Source organism: Polyodon spathula, chromosome 23 (assembly GCF_017654505.1).
Source record: "Polyodon spathula isolate WHYD16114869_AA chromosome 23, ASM1765450v1, whole genome shotgun sequence".
In the NCBI taxonomy this organism is placed as follows: domain Eukaryota; kingdom Metazoa; phylum Chordata; class Actinopteri; order Acipenseriformes; family Polyodontidae; genus Polyodon; species Polyodon spathula.
Genome location: NC_054556.1, coordinates 4,816,172 through 4,836,734, shown reverse-complemented (window position 1 = coordinate 4,836,734; position 20,563 = coordinate 4,816,172). Strand labels below are relative to the sequence as shown.

Here is a 20,563-nt window from a genome sequence, read left to right as displayed (position 1 = left end):
AACTGCTCTCGTGACAGGTAAACATGTATAGATAGTATTACAGTAATACTGAAAAGACAGTGATACTATAGACTGTTTTGAGTCTTAAGTGATGTATTGAATACATACATTGTGTAGCATTTTCTATTTTAATGGTGCACCATTGAACCTTGAGAATTTTATTTTTTAATTCTCATACATGAACTATTGAAAAAAGCAAAAAGATATATATTTTCATTGCTTTATGTGGTGGGTGGCATTTTCATATGAGGTCATCATGCATTTGTATCTTCCATACGTTTCTATCAGTCGCCATGCATTTAAGGTTTTTTTAAAAAAAAAAAAATATTTACAGTTCTATAGTATGTAATTTTAGTTTTTCATGCACTGTAGCATCTAAAAAAAAAAGTGTATTCCTTTATTTATTGAATCCCATGGGAATGTATTTTGGACAAAGGAACACCATATGTAAAGGAAATCTTAAGTTCCAACCCAGCTAATTCCAACCCAGAATCCTGTAGGTTGCTGTCCTTGGTTCTCACCACAGGGCTGTGTTGTAATTTATACAGATGCAGCTATATTCTGAATGCAGTAGGAGAGCCTCGCGTCTTCAGGCCCCGGGACCGTGATGAAATGGTGAAGAAGGTGATTGAGCCCATGGCTTGTGAGGGTCTCAGAACCATCTGCATAGCTTACCGTGACTTCCCAGCCAGCCCAGAGCCTGACTGGGACAATGAAAATGACATTGTAAAGGACCTAACCTGCATCTGTGTGGTTGGCATTGAAGATCCAGTAAGGCCTGAGGTAAGAGATAATCTACAGTAAGAAATGACCACAGGGTGAAATAATAGGTGGGGTGGTCTTTTGGTTTATATCTGCCTTCAAAAGGTTTTTTTGAAGAGAGTGAGGTTCTGCAAAGATTGAAAATGGCATCTACGCAACAAATTGATGCAGTTAAGAGAACTGGACTAGTTAAGGCATCTTTTAAGATGTTAATCCAGTTTAAAATGTCTTCAAACAGATTAAAAGCATGCTTTAGAGTTTGATTTACCTTCCCCATTTTACTCTTTACCTAAATAAAATGCCTTTTGGGTAGACATGTTTGTAATCTCTGGGTTTCTTCTTAAGAAGCATTATGCAATCGTCCCACACTGCACACACATGGAGAATGAAACGGATCGCTATATTTAAATTGTCTTTACAGGGTTAGAAACTATTGTTAGAAACTGTTGTGCTACTAGTCTCTTTTGAAACTTGGTAGTCCTGATGTAAACTTACTAGTCCTTATGTAAAGTGCCTAACTTGGAATCAATACCAACAGTTGGGTCCCTAAAAATAGGCTCAGATTTTTTTGCTAAAAAATAAACACTGTTATAAATTTAGATTTACATTTTTTTTTTTTTTTTTTAACTAAGCACCTTTGTAAACGCTCATACAGATCACCTGTACTTTGATTGATCGATCTGTATGAACTAACTAACTGTACTGTGTGCTGAGAAACTGATACTGACAGCACCAGGTGGGATGACAGAGGAACAAATTCTCACAGCTGTGTCACCTTGCTGACCATGAAGCTCCGCCTGAAATTGACTCAGATGACACAAGTAAAATGTTTATTTTATTGTACGTTACATGTGTTGCTATTTACAAAAATGCAGGCTGGCTATGAATTACTATCTACAATAATTAATGTACTCACGTACACATGCAGTCTTCGCTAAAGTCCCAATTTAAAGATGTGCGTTTCACCAAAGCCCTCGGGATGAAATTGTTATGGCTATTTTTATTTTTTTTAATTAGCAGTGTGAGAAAACCGCTTCAGCAGGTACAGTATAATCTGCCAGAACTGACGGACACTGTATCTACTATAGAAACGATTTGAGAGCATAACAAATACCAAAGAAAAACAAGGGAAACGCAAATCTTTCCAAGAAAGCTGGGAGACTTTGTATAAATGGATTTTATATTTTTAAACGCTGCAATAACAGTTCTGCTTGTGAAGCATCCACACTATATGTATATATTGGCAGAACAGGTGATTTATTTGCACTTTGCGGGACCTTGTTACTCCATTGGTGCTTGAGCCCCGGAGCGCTCACAGAATCACTGCCTGTGCACCTAGTATTATCAGTGATTTAAAGCCTGGTTTTCAAACAAACTGAATGTCGCTCATCAGTGCTGTATTTGTATAAGAAAAGTATATTTAAAAAAGTAATTTCACCTTCCAATCACTTAAAATATGCTGACGATAATGTAAACAACACCAAGCTACAGACCGACTGTTTATATGAATAAATTGTGTTTTTGTGTTTTAAGCAACATACTACAATAATGTTCATTATGGTTATTGGTTGTTTATTAGTTTTATAATGTTTAGTAAAATGTGGCCCATTGTTTGACCTTGTTAGTACAGTTGGCCCCCTTTGCTAATGACATCTTCAGTCAGGGTCGTAACTCAGAATAAAGCTCCACATTTTTTACTGTTTTCTAAGCATTATTTGTGAATGCTTATTCACCACTGCTACACCCTGTTAGAAAATTGACTTCCCTGCATTTTTGTTAACGCAAGACTGAATGTGAGAGTGTATATTTAAGTACTCGCCCAGAAGACTACTGAGACACAGACATCAACTAGTCCTCATCAGATTTAATTCACCGCGAGCGAGCATGAGTTTCTGAACCTGCTTTACCTGAAAAAGGAAGGAAACCAATGCAGCTAAAAAGTGTAATAGTAACACTGTGGTAACATTGGACAGCTCTGCTTGGTTTTGTCAGTTAGAGACTTGGATATATTTCCATAGATTTTAATAATATCTGTGTGAATGGTCTATGAAATCTATACATGAGGTTCGTGAATCCCACCTAAAAATCGCTTGCGTGCCATTTTAAGGCAAACGATCTTAAATGATTTCTAGTACAGCCTGGGATTCTAGCCTTGCTTGTACACAAACTGCCATGAAAATGCAGCTCCCAGCATGGACACAGTAGCTCGATACTGATTCTGCATTTCTGGGAGGGCTCTGTGTCTACCATGCCACATTTTATTTCCCCCTTTCAGTCTGCCTTTTGGGACCAACAAAAAACAGATATGTTTTGAAATATCCCATTGTATTTGCGTTTGTGATTCATGGGTTTTTATGGAGCATGAAATGTATTCTTGAAAAAATAATAATCATTAGACTACAGTCACACACAAAAACCAGGATCAACTAGCCGCGGATTACAGGACAAAATATATAATACAAAATTAACAGACTTAAACCTTGCATAGACTGCGTCATGGAGTCACTCAGTAATCTGGGTATTTGTGGCTTGGTAGATAACAGTTGCCTCTGGGCCAAAAGATCATTGATAAAAATACTGCCCAGGGACAAACTACACAAATTAAATCAATATAGTACAATATATTACTGCTGTCCTGTCTGTCAATGGGTCAACATTATGGATAGCAGCTAATTTTACAGAATAGCATTTTATTTATATTTAAAATAAAACATAAATTTTAAAAAATTGTATCTTATGAGCCACCAGAGAATGGAGTCAGTATATTACTCATGCCTGCTCCAATTAACACTGCCCACATACTAAAATAATAATAATAATAATAATAATAATAATAAATAATAGATATTTATTCATTATTATAATATATTATCAAGTAGATAATAATAATAATAATGATAATAATAATAATAATAGTACATGAGCAGTTCATTTGAGACAGTCCTATAAAATAGATGTTGTCCTTAGTTAGCAGTATCTCAGAGACCAAAGGAAGCTACACAGAGTAATTAAAAACTAGCTCACCTCCTGCATAATTCAGCTGGCCTCTTTTATACATCTCGCTACTTCTCAAGAGGGTTGTACAGTATTATAACTGTCAGTGTACTGAAGGCTCCTGCAAGATAGAGATCTGATCTTCAGAAAAGACACTGTGCAATTCCAGGAATCCTGATTGGCAGAGATGCTGTTCTTTTAAGAAATCAGTGGCACATCAGTCCTGTATATTTACTGACCAGGCACAGTTACATTTACCTTTTGTGGTACAGCTAGGCTTCTGCTAGTGTTCACTTCAATGCAATGCAATAATCACTTAAAATACATGCTGGTTTACCTTCTTAACTTTTCTTTTAATTATTATGTATTAATGTATTTACTGTTTTGGAGACCTGATATGTGACGATAAATAGATTCCTTGACTAGGCCAGTAGAAATCGAGTTAAGGCTGTCTCTATTGTTAATGCTTTTGTTAAATCAATAGCAAAGGGAATATAAAGAGCATTACAATTTGTGGACAGAGCTAAATATCTATATTACAAAGTCCCTCTCATGATCTGCATTATTAATAGACTCATCAACGTCTATCGTGTTACTCAGATGAGTTAAGAGGAGCTTGACAGAACCAGACTTTGTTTCCGAAATATCTTCAGTGCAGAAGGCAATACACATATTACACATTTTATTATATATATATAATATATATATATATATTATATTATATACATATATATTTATACATATAGAAGACCCAAGTCTGATATGAAGATGCAATTTTTCCCCATATAAAACAATGGAAAACTACTTTTTTCCCATCTATTTAAAAGATATTTCATGCACGAAAGGGTTAAGGTACATTTAAGGCGCTAATGCATAGTAATACTAAAACAAACTCACAGTAGTACAATTCAGGGGTGCGGTCAATCCTGATCGTGTGGTTTCATACTTGAATGTGTGTGAGTTTATTTATTTTTTTGCATCAGGTCCCAGAAGCCATCAGAAAATGCCAGCGGGCTGGAATCACTGTTCGCATGGTTACCGGTGACAATATCAACACTGCCCGTGCCATTGCCATTAAATGTGGCATCATTCACCCAGGAGAAGACTTCTTGTGTATAGACGGGAAAGAGTTCAACAGAAGGATCCGGAATGAGAAAGGAGAAGTAAGACCTTTATACATCAAAATTGAAAGTACACAATAATTTGCACCATTTTTTTTTTATTCCAAACTGTGAAAAACCCATAATACTGTTATCATATAATCACTCCTTTTGTTTCTTTTATGAGCTGAAGAAACTCCAGTTGATCTCCCTGAAAAGAGTTCTCATTGAAGATGACTTGAATACGATTCTTTTAACATAAAAACCCACTGAGAAATGTAAACTGCAAACGCGGAGTGAAATTCCTATACTGATATTTCTATTTATTTTGTACCAGCATGAATTTAATTACACCTGTCATAAGGGCTACACACTGTATTGTTGTTGTTGTTACAAGAGTCCTGTCTCAAGCATTTAAAAACAAGTCTATAAAACAATTTCTTCTATGACATGCTCATACCAAAAAAAAAGCTTTTTATGTGTTGATTTCAAGACAGTGTTTCATTGTGACATTATGTGCTTAGGTCGAACAAGAACGAATTGACAAGGTCTGGCCAAAACTACGTGTGCTTGCAAGATCCTCGCCCACTGACAAGCACACCTTGGTAAAAGGTAGGGTCCTGTTATACTTTTGTCTAATTTTGAGTAGCATTCTCAGGTGTCTGGACCTCAATACCATTTTTTTATTTTTAAAACAGGTGGCAAATGCCTTAACTATGGTCAATTTCTTAACAATTAGGTTCATTGTTTCTTTTAAATGCTTCCATTGACCATTCTTTAATGTAAGAGACATTGGAACGTTAAATAAATAAATGTGACAGTTATTTAAGTTTGAATTATTTTGATGGAAACTGGTCTTTCGGTTCTAGGAATCATTGATAGCACACAGGTGGGGCAGAGGCAGGTAGTGGCAGTGACTGGCGATGGGACCAATGATGGACCTGCTCTGAAGAAGGCAGATGTTGGATTTGCTATGGTAAAAAAAAAAAATCAAAGTTTAGTGTGCTGGATTGTTACATCTTATATGTAAAAATCTCTTAAACTGATATACAATCAATGTTAAGCAGATTCCTGGATACCCCTTGATGAAGTCTGAGTGCCCTCTAGTGTATATCTCGAATGTATTTCCCTAGATTGTGATTACATACTGAATTTAATGGACCATTCCACCACCTCTATTGTAGTCAGTCATTGGGCATTTTCCTAGTCGGTGACTAGGGCTTATTTGAGAAGGAATTTCAGCTTTGAATATATGTATATATTACAGTAATAATACAGTATGCTAACAACCTGTTTAAGAGGTAGCATGGTTTTAAATGGGTCCAGATATTTGTGTCCAGATACATCTTTTTCTTGTAAGATAAAATGTACCTGGGTGTCTCTAAAGACAGGTTCACTGTGTTTAATTCTTAACTTTTTAGGGCATCGCTGGCACTGATGTAGCGAAGGAAGCCTCTGATATTATTTTGACAGATGACAATTTCTCAAGCATTGTGAAGGCGGTAATGTGGGGGCGGAATGTTTACGACAGCATCTCCAAGTTCCTGCAGTTCCAGCTGACTGTGAACGTTGTGGCTGTGATTGTTGCGTTCACAGGGGCTTGCATAACCCAGGTGAGGTCACTGGAAGCAAGGGTTGCTTTTGTTGAGCAGGGGAAAGAACATTTTTGAGAGATTTTTAATGAGTGATTAATTGAGTGCTCAGTTGTTTTTATACCCTATTATGAAACGTCAGAGCGCATGTTTGAACCATCGTGATGATATTGCAGCACAGTTCAATGTATATTCTTGAAATGATTTCATGGGGTCCTAATAGCCTGATCAGCAGTGTACTGATGTTGTTTCCAAATACAAATTCAAAAAAATGACTGAAGAGAAGCGGTAATAAGTTTACAGAAATGACTGGTAGATTTATTCATGAGTGTCTGAAGAGTTTTTGTTTTGGAGACAAATAAGCAAGCCCCTCTATGTTTGTTTATATAATAAGAACCTTAATCTGAGTGCACTAATATAAGGAGAGCCCAGGGGTAATCTTCTCTATGTAAAAATGTTGTTTAAATCATTGCCAAGGATTTCAAATACACCAGTGCTGCTAGCAATCCTGCATCTTATCAATCTTTCATTTTTAATGCATCTAACCCATGACCTAAAGTAAAAGTCATTTCTTAGTCCTCTGTTTCTTATATTTGAATTACTGTGGTGTGTGATATATCAATTCTATCCTGAGTAACAAGCTGGAAGAGGTGTGGGCTTATGCGGCATCCATATCAAACATGATTCGATTCATGATACACTCAGAATGGCATGTTCTTTTTCTAGAATTTGTGTCGTCATCACACCATAATTGCAGTATACTTTTAAAAGTTGTTATTGTAAACACCCTTTTTAATACAAGCCATGTTTAATTTACCAGGAATATTAGCATAGTGCATCCTTAATTGGCATAAAATGACACACCCACTGGCGTGGTGCTTAGAAGTTTGCTCTAAATACATGCCATAATAAAAAAGGACAGGGTCAAGTAGAATTTGTTTTAAAGAATAATAGTGCTACAATCATAGCAAGCTCCATTGTAGTTGTAAAAATCTCCAGTTCTTTCCTCTGAGTATCTGTTCATGCCTACAATAGAATTACTGCTGTCAGTCATCCAGAAGAGGGCCCGAGCTCCTCATAAGGACATCTACTTTGCATTTCTGGTGTGTGCAGTGAGAGAAGTGGGACTCTTGGTTACCAGTATGATGGTGCAAGCCATTGTTTCTGTGGAGGAGTCCTGGCATTACTCGTGTAGTAAGGCATATGTTAGCAATTCCTTTTTTAGGTACAGTACAATTGTGACAAAATAATTCTCCTCGGTTCCAAGATGTTAATTTAGGTGAGATCAAATTATCTCTGTAATTGTTTTCTGAATCATCTATCAGAGTTAAATACAAATGGGAATTCCCCTACTGTAATAGTAGTACCATATGTAGCACTAAATCCAGAACTCCATTTGAAAAGTATGATAACTGTGAAGCTAAACTTTTTGTCATTATTTATTTGACTGATTTTAAATGAGTGATTTACGACCCAGTGAGCTGAGTGAGATTGAAAGTCTTCTCCAGTCTAAAGAAATATTTTTGCCAAAGCTTCGATCAACAGAGAAGGGTTTCTAGTTGAAATAAAAATTCAGCTGGAGCCAACTGCCCAAGCTAATGGGTATTTAATGTCTAGACCTCAACCTGGAATGGGCTTGCACACTTGACTGAACTGTGGAGCACAGCAGATAATAGATTGTTATTTTATCCAGTGCCTTGCTGTTGGCACTTTGAAACAGTGACATTTCACTGCCTTCAGAACGAATGCCAATTAAAGTGGTGTGAAACGTACTTCACTCATTACACTATGCCAAATCTATACCACTCTATCGTGTATAACTCCAGATCGTCATTGAATGCCTTTTATTATATATTACTATACTTTGTGTCTGTCTATCTAGCTATATTTTCTAAAGAAGGAGGATGCTGTAACATTGTAACCAATTACTAACAAAGTTGCTTCGGTTTATTGATTTACTGTACCTTCTTCATTTTACTATTTCTCGTGATTGATGGGTATCTCTTTGGATATAGAGCTGTTTTTGAATTGTTTTCTACAAGCCTAAATACACAAAACTATTGCATGTATCATTTCCTATAAGTGAAAAATCAAATCTACACGCAGAATTAGCTGTAAGCCGATGTCATCATGTACCGATTCCCTTTTCTCCACCACAAGACTGTTATGAACTTGTTACAGTTAGGATTGATTTGGGATCCAATGCAGTACCTATTGGAAGGATTAAGAGTTTGTAATAGTACATTTCCATTAATAAAAACTATTTTTCTACGTGTGCATCATCTTGGCTTCTCACTTCAGTCACTTCAGGGTTTCATCTTAACCTTGTGAGGTGACCCAGAAGTTATATGAGATTTCACGGTCATATCATATCCATACAAAAACACAATGACACATACAGATTTTTGTATATATCTGTATATACATATATATATATATATATATATATATATATATATATATATATATATATATATGTGTGTGTGTGTGTGTGTGTGTGTGTGTGTGTGTGTGTGTGTATGTGTATATATACGTATATATATATATACCATACACACACACCACACATCGTTAATATTCACAATCAAATGTGTAAGCAGTCCTTGCGATTTTGTTAGATGGAATTGATGTGTAGCTAAGATCATTTCAGGCCCTGTAGTCAAAAAGTTACATACATATTAAGACGCGTGCTTGTTATGAACTTGATTCAAATTGCAAAGTAGTTATTTTTGTTGCTTGTATTTATTTTTCTCTTTGCAATGGTGCTTGGTCTCCAGATATGATAACTGTGAAAATTAACAGGAATACTCTACACACATTGTATGTTCTACACCATTAGAGATGTATTGCAGTAAAATAGTTGCACAACAATGACTGTATTCTTAGCCAACGCTACAAATCTATTGATTGAAATGCAGTGGGATAGACAGTGTAACAGTAATCTTTCTGTTCCACCAGGATTCTCCACTTAAAGCTGTCCAGATGTTGTGGGTCAATCTCATAATGGACACTTTTGCCTCGTTGGCCTTGGCCACAGAGCCTCCGACAGAGTCTCTTTTGATGAGGAGACCCTATGGCAGAAACAAACCACTCATATCCCGCACGATGATGAAAAACATCCTTGGCCATGGCATCTATCAGCTTGTAATTATCTTCACCCTGCTGTTTGCTGGTATGTGGGGCTGACTAACTCCAAAGTGGATTTAGATTGAAGTAAAGCTGTCAGTACTTAACCATTCACACTGCTGACTTGATTCAGTGATTGATGGGTATCTTATCAGTCATCACTGTATAAACTGTATATAATTGCACCCTTGTATTTAGAAAGGGTTCAACGCTGTATGGTTCTCTCCTTGTTTTGTTATTTCTACAATTTGACTGATCAATGAAATTAAAATACACTCAATCCAATTGTTTCTATATAATATACCATATAATATACTCCTTTTAATTTCCCTTTGGCTATTCATACACACTGACTGTCATTCAGTGCAACTGTAAAAATCAACGTCCGTACTGTAAAAACAAAGCACCAAGGTATGTGAGACTAAGAACATTGAAACCCAGCATTGAGATTTCAATGTGCTTAATGAAGTATTATTAATCAAGTATTCCTCAGATAGTCTTTAAATTCTGCAGCATGAAACAACAAGCTTGATCTCTGCTGATGGAATTCATTTCTTTTTTAATTTTAAAAACACAATTTCACACTGTGTTTGTTGCTGATATGAGGTTTTATAACAGCCCAGACCGTTTCATGTGTAATAATACTGAAATATTGTACTACCACGTTTACAATATCATTATAAATACAAGAATATTGCACTGCTATCATTCTTTTCCTTAAGGTGAACAGATTTTTGACATCGACAGTGGCAGGAATGCTCCGCTCCACGCCCCCGCATCCGAACACTACACCATTATCTTCAATACGTTTGTTATGATGCAGCTCTTCAATGAGATCAATGCTCGGAAAATCCACGGTGAAAGAAACGTCTTCGATGGCATTTTCAGGAACCCTATCTTCTGCTCTATTGTTTTAGGCACACTTGGCATTCAGGTAGCATAATGTATATAATTTCATGAACATTTTTTATGAATAAAAGTTTATTTTTGTTACCATTTTTGTAACATGATGTAGCATTCACCACAGTTTATATATATATATATATATATATATATATATATATATATATATATATATATATATATATACACACACACACACACACACACACACACCACACACACACACACACACACACACACACTAAACTAATTCCGTTTTTTGTTGATGTCACCGTCATTGTTGCAGATTATCATCGTACAGTTTGGTGGAAAACCCTTCAGCTGCTCTCCACTTGATGTTGACAAGTGGCTGTGGTGCCTATTTATTGGATTGGGAGAACTCTTATGGGGGCAGGTAACTATGTTACACTATTTACACTTTCATCTTTAATTTGGAAAGAAAAGAAAAGAAACTACATGCACCAGGAAAATCTCATTAGGTTGGTACAACCAGCTTGTTTTCAAGAGGACCCTTTTAGACAGCTGTTTTTTTGGGGTTTTTTTTTTTTTTGGTTTGGGGGGGGGTTTTAAGTTGTCCAAGCTTTCATGAAGAAAGATACAACTAGAAAGTGTACTGATACCTGTTACTTAAATGGCAGTAGATCATAAAATAAACTGCTGCCGTATATCACAAGGGGAAAGGTGGCATCATGACCACCCCTGCCCTTGCACCGTTCTCCCTTTAACATTTCAGCTGCACAGTGATGATTTTTCCTCAGTCCTTATCTCTCATTTCAGGTCATAGCAACCATTCCAAAAAATAGTCTCAAGTTCCTAAAAGGAGCAGGGCAGCTCACACATAAGGATGAGATGCCAGAAGAGGAAATGAATGAAGACACAGAAGAGATCGACCACTCGGAGAGAGAGCTGCGACGTGGCCAGATCTTGTGGTTCCGTGGGCTTAACAGGATTCAGACTCAAGTAATTACCTTGTATTTTTTTTTTATTTGTCGTTTAAAGTCCAGTAACACACTGGTCTGGAATGGATATATTTACACAGTATGAAAAAAAAAAATGTGCTTTAATATTTATCAGGATATTCCTTTTTATTGAGATATAACAGGTTTTTTTTTCCTCCATCTGTTTCAGGGTAAAATAATTTATTTTGACAATAGTGGGGCAGTTTTTGTATTTTATCAAAATAAAACCTACTGTACTGCTATGGAGATTCTACCTTTGTGGCTATTCCATAGTGAAATTTAAACCATCTGAAAGGAGAAATCAACTGTTAGAATAACAAACCTACAAAAAAGCAATTAAGAAATGTAATTGAAGGGCTTACTTACAAATATATACGTGTATTTTCATACTTTTTATTTTGCAACGTTAACAATTATTTTTCTCCTTTCAGAAATAAGCCTTGGAAATGTTTCCATTTGCGACATTCTTGTTTTTAACACAACAGACTAATTCTGTTATTGTGTACTGTGTTACTAAACAATAGACTCGATTGGGGGATGGGGGAGTGATCATGAAGGTTCTTGATGCCCTGGTCCATTCTACTCCTCTGTGCTTTTTCTAAGCAAACTGTCTCGTTCTCTCCTCCATTGCAGATGGAAGTAGTGAATACATTCAAGAGTGGCACTTCCTTTCAGGGAGCCCTGAGGCGGCAGTCCTCCACCACCAGTCAACATCAGGATGTAACCAATATTTCTAGCCCTAGTCAAGTCTCGTTATCCAATGCTCTTTCCTCTCCCACCAGCACATCTGCTGCTGCTACAGCTGGGCGTGAGTGTGAATTCTTAGTGCAGAGATCAACAGAGATGCCAACCACCGAACTGCGGTTTCAGTTATTTCTGCTTATTTAATTAACAGAAACCAGACCGTACTGTACACATCTCAAAGCAGTGTGCTTAGCCATAGATAACTGTATACTTTTTTTAATTTTTTTTTTTTTATGATATCTGTGTTACAAAATTGCAAGGCTGAAAGCTGTGTAACCTTCTAGTAAAGTTCCTCTTTGTTTCCTTGTGTCACATCGGGGCATTTACCTGTCTAATTTATCTGTTTTATACCCATTTATAGCTTGCTTTTAATTTTTATACTATTTTGAAAGTAAATATATACTAAAACATGAGCAATCAAGAATTGCACATCACCTGTTTGAGAGAACGCTGTGATTTTAGTCCATGGAGATCGAATTTGCTGCATCTGCTTGGAGGCACACACAGCCATCCACAAACACTCACACATGCATAGAGAGGTAGTATTCCAGAGACAGTGTCGTAATACATGATTTTATATGTATTAGTTTAAATGCCATTAAGAACAAGCCGTTGCATAACTTAAAAGGTATTTTCCTGAGAACCTGAGGTTGTGTTGATGGATTGTATGTATATAGACTCACTGTCTGAACACTGAATTAAGAATACTGAACTAAGTTGCACCGAGGCAATAGCTGGAACCAACACTGTAGGCTGATGTGAATTAGATTGAGTAACAGGTGGGGAAAGTTAAGCTTGATATGAGGGGGGGTGGGCTGGTGGCAAAATCACTGCTGTTGTTTTTTTTCCTGTTTAAGTCATATAACAAAAAAACAAGGGATTGCTGAAATTTTCATAAAGAAAATGTATAGTGCCCACATTTAAAATGTCAGCCCTAAGCAGTAGACACCTACTTTAAGATTCAAAACAGCATCAGCAGAAACAATGACATCTGCAAACCGTTCAAACTAAAACCCTTCCAAGGATCATGACTCCCTAATGCTGAGATCTTCAGCACTTAACTGGGTGATGATCACACTTTATTTTGTTTGCCTGATGTGTGGAGGAGGTTGAACAGACAGTATCACATTGTTGCTTTCACCGGGTGGTGATGGGTTCTTCCTGGAACTTAAAATTAATCATACACAGAGCCACTATTGCTCGTAATGATTTGATGAACGCAAGACCCAGAATATCTTGCAATGAGAATGCCATACATGTTAGAGATCACCATTAAGTCTGTCAGAAGTCACAGAAACATTGTGGATACATTGACTACTGTATCGCTTACCACTTTATCGAACCTTGCAGATTCACGACCACGGCAAAATAGGCGACTTTTCTGATCATTAGCGGTAAAAAATCGTACGTATGATAGTCCTGTTATACAGCTAATGATAATATATAAAACATAACAGCTTTTCAAAATACTTATTTCAGTAAAGGTAAACGAGTCATACACATCAGCTATATCCAGTTTCCTGGGAATGGACTGCCAAATGTTCTCACTCATTGCTGTGCTTTTATAATTTTTATGTCCTTTATTGTACAGCTCTGGGTATTTTAATAATTATATTTTCTTCTGCCATTGTTTACTGAAGGCATTCAAGGAAAACTGTTCCTCATTGGTCAGTTCCTTGGCTGCCGCGAGACAAAATTGCAAAAATAGACGCCAATCCTATTTTCCGGTGTGTAGAGGACTTAACTCTAACATATTGATGCAGTTTATCCGGAGTGTGTAATGTTGTAACTTGGTGTAGTGCTTCAAGGTATTTCTACATTGAGATCACGTGATTGCAAGGCAGTCGTGCCTTATTGTAAAAAGAGGAGCCGCCTTTTTTATTTTTAGGGAAGAGCCTATGGCTTGAACCTCCTGTTCTAGTGCCAGATCTTAATCCTCTTGAGCTAGACAACCCACAGCTAATTATTATGCAAGTCATGACAGTGTAGTACTATATAGACCAATTAATATGACGTGTCCAGAGGGTGGCATCTCTGAACAAATCTTTCGCTTTTCTTTTTTCCTTTTCAACCCTAACCCTTTCTATCAATCTTATCGAGCATCCTCTAGCCCAAGAGCATTTGTGTTTGTCTAAATGTTAAATGTGTTTGTTTCCTGCAGAGGGCTAGAGAACCCTGGACAAGGGGTGCAACAGGAGGCCATGAATTTCAGGTTGTGAGTCTTAACCGTTAAGTCTGAAATTAATGTGAATAAAATTCCAGGCAACAAACTCACCAGGCTGGGTAAACATTCAAGTATAAGCCAAAAAGTGCCAAATCTATGTATTGGATAAATGTAGTTTCCTAAGACAAAAGTAAGATTGTTTTCCCCCGTGGTTTTTTCTGTATTGCATTAAAGAGCCATGTTATTTGTTTCGCTAAAGTATTTTTAAGTCTTACTTTTCAGGATGTGAATAAATACTGGAGGTTTTTTTCCAGCTACCAAGAAGAAAGAAGACAAGTCAACAGCAATGCTTGAATTGTTTTCCCATAGTCTTGTCAAAAGCCATGTTGTTGTCTGCATTTTGAAATACAAACTCTGCGGAGTTACAGTACTGTAGTTCATTATTTGTTCTGCCTTTGCATTGCCAACCATGTCAGGTTTACCCTCTTGTGCCAGTCCTGCCTGGATAGGTGCTAGGCATTACCATTTACATGATCTGTCCTGACCCTCATTGCCATTTTTCATCCCTACTCTATAAAGTCTAAGAGATTTTATCTTCTTGTCAAAATACGCTACAGCGTCTGCAAAAACAAAATAAAGCAACTAACAGCTATAGTCAAATGAAAGTCAGGTCAAATCATATTTATGGAATCTGCTAAAAACCCACACAATAAAATAGCACACTTTGGAAATAATGGTTGCTTTGCTGAAACCAAATAGAACGTAGGAATTGTAATGAATATAACTTATTCCAAAAGCTGGCAGAAAACATTAAATGACAATAATGCCCTACTTTTTCATTAACTGTAATCTTTCATTTGATTTAAAAACATATTTATTAATGATGCATGAAAGATGTATCATCCTAAAAAAATGTAACTAGAGGAATAGCATCTATAATGTTTAATCTAATGCAGTGATAAAATGGACAATAAAGTAAAAACTATCTGTTGTGTAGTTATAGCTCTAATGAATGTCATTAGAAAAGTTAAAGTGATTTAAATAAGTGATCTTCTAACTAGGAGTAATCATTTTTAAGCATGTTTTCAAATGTGATTGTATGGAAAAGTGCAGAAGGCAGTCTTCCCAATGTACTGTACTGCAGATGCTAAAATATTATTATTATTATTATTATTATTATTATTATTATTTTTATTATTATTATTATTATTATTATTTACTATAGACAAGTAAAATGATAATGTAGATATTTTTAAAGATACAAATTAAGATACTATTTCTTCTTGGAACCGGGTCTTTAAAGGTTTGTGCAAAACTTGAAAAACTTGAAACCTACTTACTAGATGAATGGTACAGAGATTACTTGGGGGATTGATTTTGGTGTTTTGTTGATCTGAGATGACTGGCAAGGATGCAACAAATACAAAACTAAAACTGGCTGTGAAACATGTCTGGTAGTGGTAGGAGAGCCATAAACTAAACAAAGTATTTCAAAATATGCATTTGATTTTATTAGTTACTTTTTTGGTGAAAAAAGAGCAGATAATTATTTGGGCCTATACTTGAGTGTTTACCTCAGATGTGCATGGAGTCAAGCTTGTGAAAATCCCAATGTATTCACCAATTCCAGGCTTCAAAGCACAGTGGTCTGTGTGCCACTGTCCGATGTTCATGTGGTAAATGTGGTCTGGTGTTGTTCTGCATGTTCTACTCTGTACTGAGGTTGGCTTATGAGCTTCTAGTCTGCTGCCATTGTTTTTTGCAAACCATCCGTCAAAGCAATCTGTCAATCTTCTCATTCCATTACGTTTAATTTTTTGCGCTTTTGTCTTTTTGTTGTGTGGAGTCTTTGTGTTTGTCTTTTGTTCTTCCCGCCAATAATGTTATAAACAAACCTGAAACTTACTTACTCACTGCAAGACTTTCTGACCATGCATGGGTTTTACATTTGCATTTTATTAACATGGCTTGTCTCTAGGTATTTCAACATTGGATTTTTTGCTTTTAATGACCTGTGCTGTCCATGGTCTCCAATGGCTTTTTTATTACAGTTTTTTTTTTTTTTTAATTGCAGTTCCTACCGAAACCCCACAATGCACGTGTATGCCTCTAAGTCTCGTGACTGTGGACTACAGCTATCTGCACCACCCTAACCATATGCTGTCTCTCTTTTATTTATTTATATAATTCTCAATGAGGAATTTGCCTAATGTTTTCCTGTTGCCATGGTTTTGTTTTGTAGATCCGCGTCGTGAAGGCATTCCGTAGCTCCCTCTATGAAGGATTGGAGAAACCTGAATCAAAATCCTCCATTCACAACTTCATGACTCATCCAGAGTTTAGAATAGAAGACTCCCAGCCCCACATCCCCCTTATAGATGATACAGACATAGAAGAAGATGCAGCTCTCAAGCAAAACTCCAGTCAACCATCATCACCCAACAAGAACAACAATGCTATTGACAGTGGAATTAATCTTACCACTGACACAAGTAAATCAGCTAGTTCTTCAAGTCCAGGAAGTCCTCTACACAGCCTGGAGACCTCACTTTAGCTGAACACGTCTTTGCAAAATAAAATAAAAAAAACACAAAACAAAACCGAATCAACTGCTGGCTGAAAACTGTTTTAAATGAGCTACTCTTCCCTGTGAGGAAAAGTAAGACATCACTAACAAAGTGATTAGAACAAGTCAGAACCCCTAATATATATATATATAAACAATCGCGCTCCTGCATGAATGTACATTTCCCACATGATTTTATTTAATTACATTTTTTTCGGTGGGAACTGCAGCTGACTCCATTTTAAGACAGCTTATCCAATTCACTGGTCTGTGACTTTTTTTTGAAGTGCTTGTGTGGCATGGACTTAATTGTATAGATTTATTTAAGTAACAAGAAGAAAAAAAAAGTGTATTAAAGTTGCAAAGCTCAACATGCACAGTAGATTTGCACCAATTGGAAAGAGGAACCTATAAATAATCTACATTTATTAAACATATAATATATACAGAGTTTATCTTCTTTGTTTGTTGGCATGTTGCCTTGTTTCTGCTTAAATGGCTCTTACTACTTTAACTTATTTATGTCCTAAAGAGAATGTAATTTGTTTACAGAAGCTGTAGATACTTCCTAGTTTATTTATAGGGTACCATCCATTCTACTGGTGTGGTATGAACAGATCAAGTTGTTGAGTACCTCTGTAATATTGGACTTGGATGTTTTATTACAAACTGCGTACTGAATTTGCCTGCTATTTTTGTTAAATATGTAGATATTTTTAGAAGAAAGAAGCCAAAATATAATGGGATATATTATTTAATGTGGCATCTTAATATTATATGATTGTGGGGAACAAAACTGAAAGGCTTTCTTTGTTTCCAAATACAAATCTGGTATAGGTTCTCTCTTTTATTTAATGTTCTTTTTCTTTTTTATGGAATGCTTGGACTTCATGTTTGGTCAGTCTCGATCCAGACAGGGTCACTCTGAACTAATTTTATTGAAATATCTGCTACGTAAGCAATGCTTGTTCAACTGAGGTGTTTTAAATTAAGTGTAACCATCAAAGGCTGTGATGGGTTTATAATATAAGAAACTATTTCAAACTAACTTTATATTTGGCTTTATCTGTATGGAAATCAAAAGTTGTGTTGAAGTCTCGTGGAATATTGTGTTGATTTTTCATTTTAGCGGTTTAGATTTCTTTGTTATTCTTTTTTCTTTCTTTTTTTTTTTTAAAGGAAAAATCACAGCTTTTGGGCTGTTGGCATTTTGAACAAAGACACAATGGATTGTTGCTTTTTGACTTTTTAAAAATTCAAATTTTCTGCACTATCCAGATATGAATGAAACTTTCTGTGGTGTAATATTTACTGTAGATGTGCTTTTGTGTGATTTAACCAAGCTTGTCTTCCTGCAGTCACTGAATATACTCTAGCCTCTCAACCGTGTAGATGTTAACTATTTATTGTGCTCTCTAAAAGAAAGGCCATTTGAAAGACTATCATGGAGGATATACTAATAAATGCATCAAGATGTTAACAGCCCTGGTATCTTATTTTACATTTTTTTATTTATGGGGCTTACTCGGAAGCATGAAGCAATCCTCATATATACAGTAGGTCAAATCCCACTTTCTACCTAGATTTTAGTTATGTGGCCTGTATAAGATTTTGTGTAAATTTAAGCAGCTTAGATGTTCGTGAGAGATATAAGTGAAGGACCATTTATTATGTGCTTTTTTTTAAGGAGTGACCTTTTCTGCAACTCCTTATTATTATTATTATTATTATTATTATTATTATGCTTTTTCAAAATGTGTTTTAATACATTCAGTAGTTTCAAATAACCTTTAAAACACATTTGTATGTTAACCAGAAACCTGTCTTTGAAATAAATGGTATCAAGTTGCGCAGTATGTTCTTTGTAAATAGCAATTTTCATCTGAGATGCATAGAAATTCAGGCTTTGGAGCGGAGACTGTGTTCTGTATATGTGATGCAGCTTTTGTTTGGTCAAATTAGCTATTATTCAAGTCACAGATACAGGTCACGCATTCTGCGCAAAGTGTTTAACTTTGTTGCTTTAAAGCTCTTTGCAGTTGGGTACAAATTATGAAATAGGTGACCAATTTATTTTTAAAAAATCCCTGCATTGCATAAATGCTTCTGTGTACTGTACTTGGCAGCATGAATTTTGTGGAACAAAAAAACAAACAAACAAACAAAAAAAAAACCAATCTAGCCATGTTTGAGTAACTGATATGTGTTCATCCATCTGTTTTTATGAATTTTTTTATCTAGACAATAATTGTAAATAAAGAACTCAATGTCTCTGTTCATTTAATACTATGCAAACAGTCATGCTTTCTGCTTGTTATCCCCCCTGTCCCTAGAGTGTGTTTCTGGAATGTTTGTGGTTTCAAAAGTCAGTAAATTATGTGATGTAAATTTTATTTTATAATCTGAAGAAAATAATGAACTATGACTCTTGCTGCTTGCTGTCTATAAATGAATACCTGGCAGGAGCACAAGTGGAAGAAAAAAAAAAAGCTGAAAATTAAATAAATTCCCAGAGCAGCATGAACAATACTGGTCTCCCTTTACCAGACTGTTTATTGATATTACATGTGTTGGTTAAGTAGCACTGAGGGTTTAATGCAGCACATGCACACATTGACTCCAATGCATCTACTGTACTCTGTGTTTTCTGTGATTAGAATAAACTAGAAACGTGTTAAGGTGCCAATGATATAAGCTTAGCTACACAAAACCTAGGCTCACATCTAACTTGAGGCTCATGATCAGTATCTTTTCACCTTACTCCTTTTCACTGATATGGTCAACTAGGAAGCTGTCAACACTTAAGAAGGGGACGTTGTCTGTTTTATACTCTGAATATGGGTTCACTGTACAGCAAGTCTTAAGTGTGTAGAAATGGAACCCAGGCAGGTACTTGAATGAACTTGTATGTAAAGATACAACTTACTCAGAAAAACACAGCTGTCAACAGCTTCAAATATTACTTAATATGAAATACAGTATTATCATTTGTTCACTACAATGATTTGTAAAATACTGCTAATACCCAAAATGAAAAACCGCATACAATACAAACCAGATATTTAGCTGACTTTAAGCAAGCAGGTTTTCCATTTCAATGACTATTAAATGGTTAACCGAAATGGTTTAATGGTTCACATCTATGTGTTTTATAACTCTTATCAAATCCTTAGAGTAGACTGCCCCTTGGTGGCCACCAGTAATACTGCGGTAATGTCTTTGCACAGTTCATAATTCTGCACGGTCTCGTTACTGTAACATGCATTGTTCTTTATATATACTTTTATAGTAGTCAAAGTATTGGGAATGAAAAGCTCTCACCTGTTTCAGACATCGGGATGATTTCTACTTTGCCACATTGCTGTACAGTTAAAAGCCTTAACAGCACTGCATGAAGTATACATCTGTCAAGCAACATTAACATTAAGTGCTTTTCCATGCACTTCTCAAAGTGTTTTATGGTATGAGAACTATTACACAACAGAAGCTCTATGACTATAATTAGGCAAATGCAGCATCCCAGCTATATCCAACAAAAGTGTTTCATTTCAGAGCAGTTTCTGAAAAAAAAAAAAAAAAAAAAATATATATATATATATATATATATATATATATATATATATATATATATATATATATATATACTATGACCA

At 35.8% G+C, this 20,563-nt stretch overlaps 1 protein-coding gene across 16 annotated transcripts in view; it reads left to right on the top strand.

Moving 5' to 3' along the window:
• The window catches only part of LOC121298017 (plasma membrane calcium-transporting ATPase 2), a 153,102-nt gene extending 133,672 nt beyond the window's left edge, over positions 1-19,430 (top strand). For 11 of the 16 annotated variants that reach the window (XM_041224712.1, XM_041224715.1, XM_041224716.1 and 8 more), the window contains 10 exons: positions 549-783; positions 4,740-4,919; positions 5,381-5,468; positions 5,726-5,832; positions 6,278-6,469; positions 9,407-9,620; positions 10,297-10,508; positions 10,764-10,871; positions 11,255-11,437; positions 16,587-19,430. In XM_041224712.1, coding sequence (XP_041080646.1) covers positions 549-783; positions 4,740-4,919; positions 5,381-5,468; positions 5,726-5,832; positions 6,278-6,469; positions 9,407-9,620; positions 10,297-10,508; positions 10,764-10,871; positions 11,255-11,437; positions 16,587-16,898 — 1,831 coding nt within the window. In that variant the 3' untranslated portion in view covers positions 16,899-19,430. Of the gene's footprint in view, positions 1-548; positions 784-4,739; positions 4,920-5,380; positions 5,469-5,725; positions 5,833-6,277; positions 6,470-9,406; positions 9,621-10,296; positions 10,509-10,763; positions 10,872-11,254; positions 11,438-12,069; positions 12,245-14,341; positions 14,396-16,586 lie in introns of all 16 variants that reach the window. The other 5 variants (XM_041224720.1, XM_041224724.1, XM_041224723.1 and 2 more) reach the window with 3 other exon arrangements.
• The last annotated feature ends 1,133 nt before the right edge of the window (positions 19,431-20,563 follow it).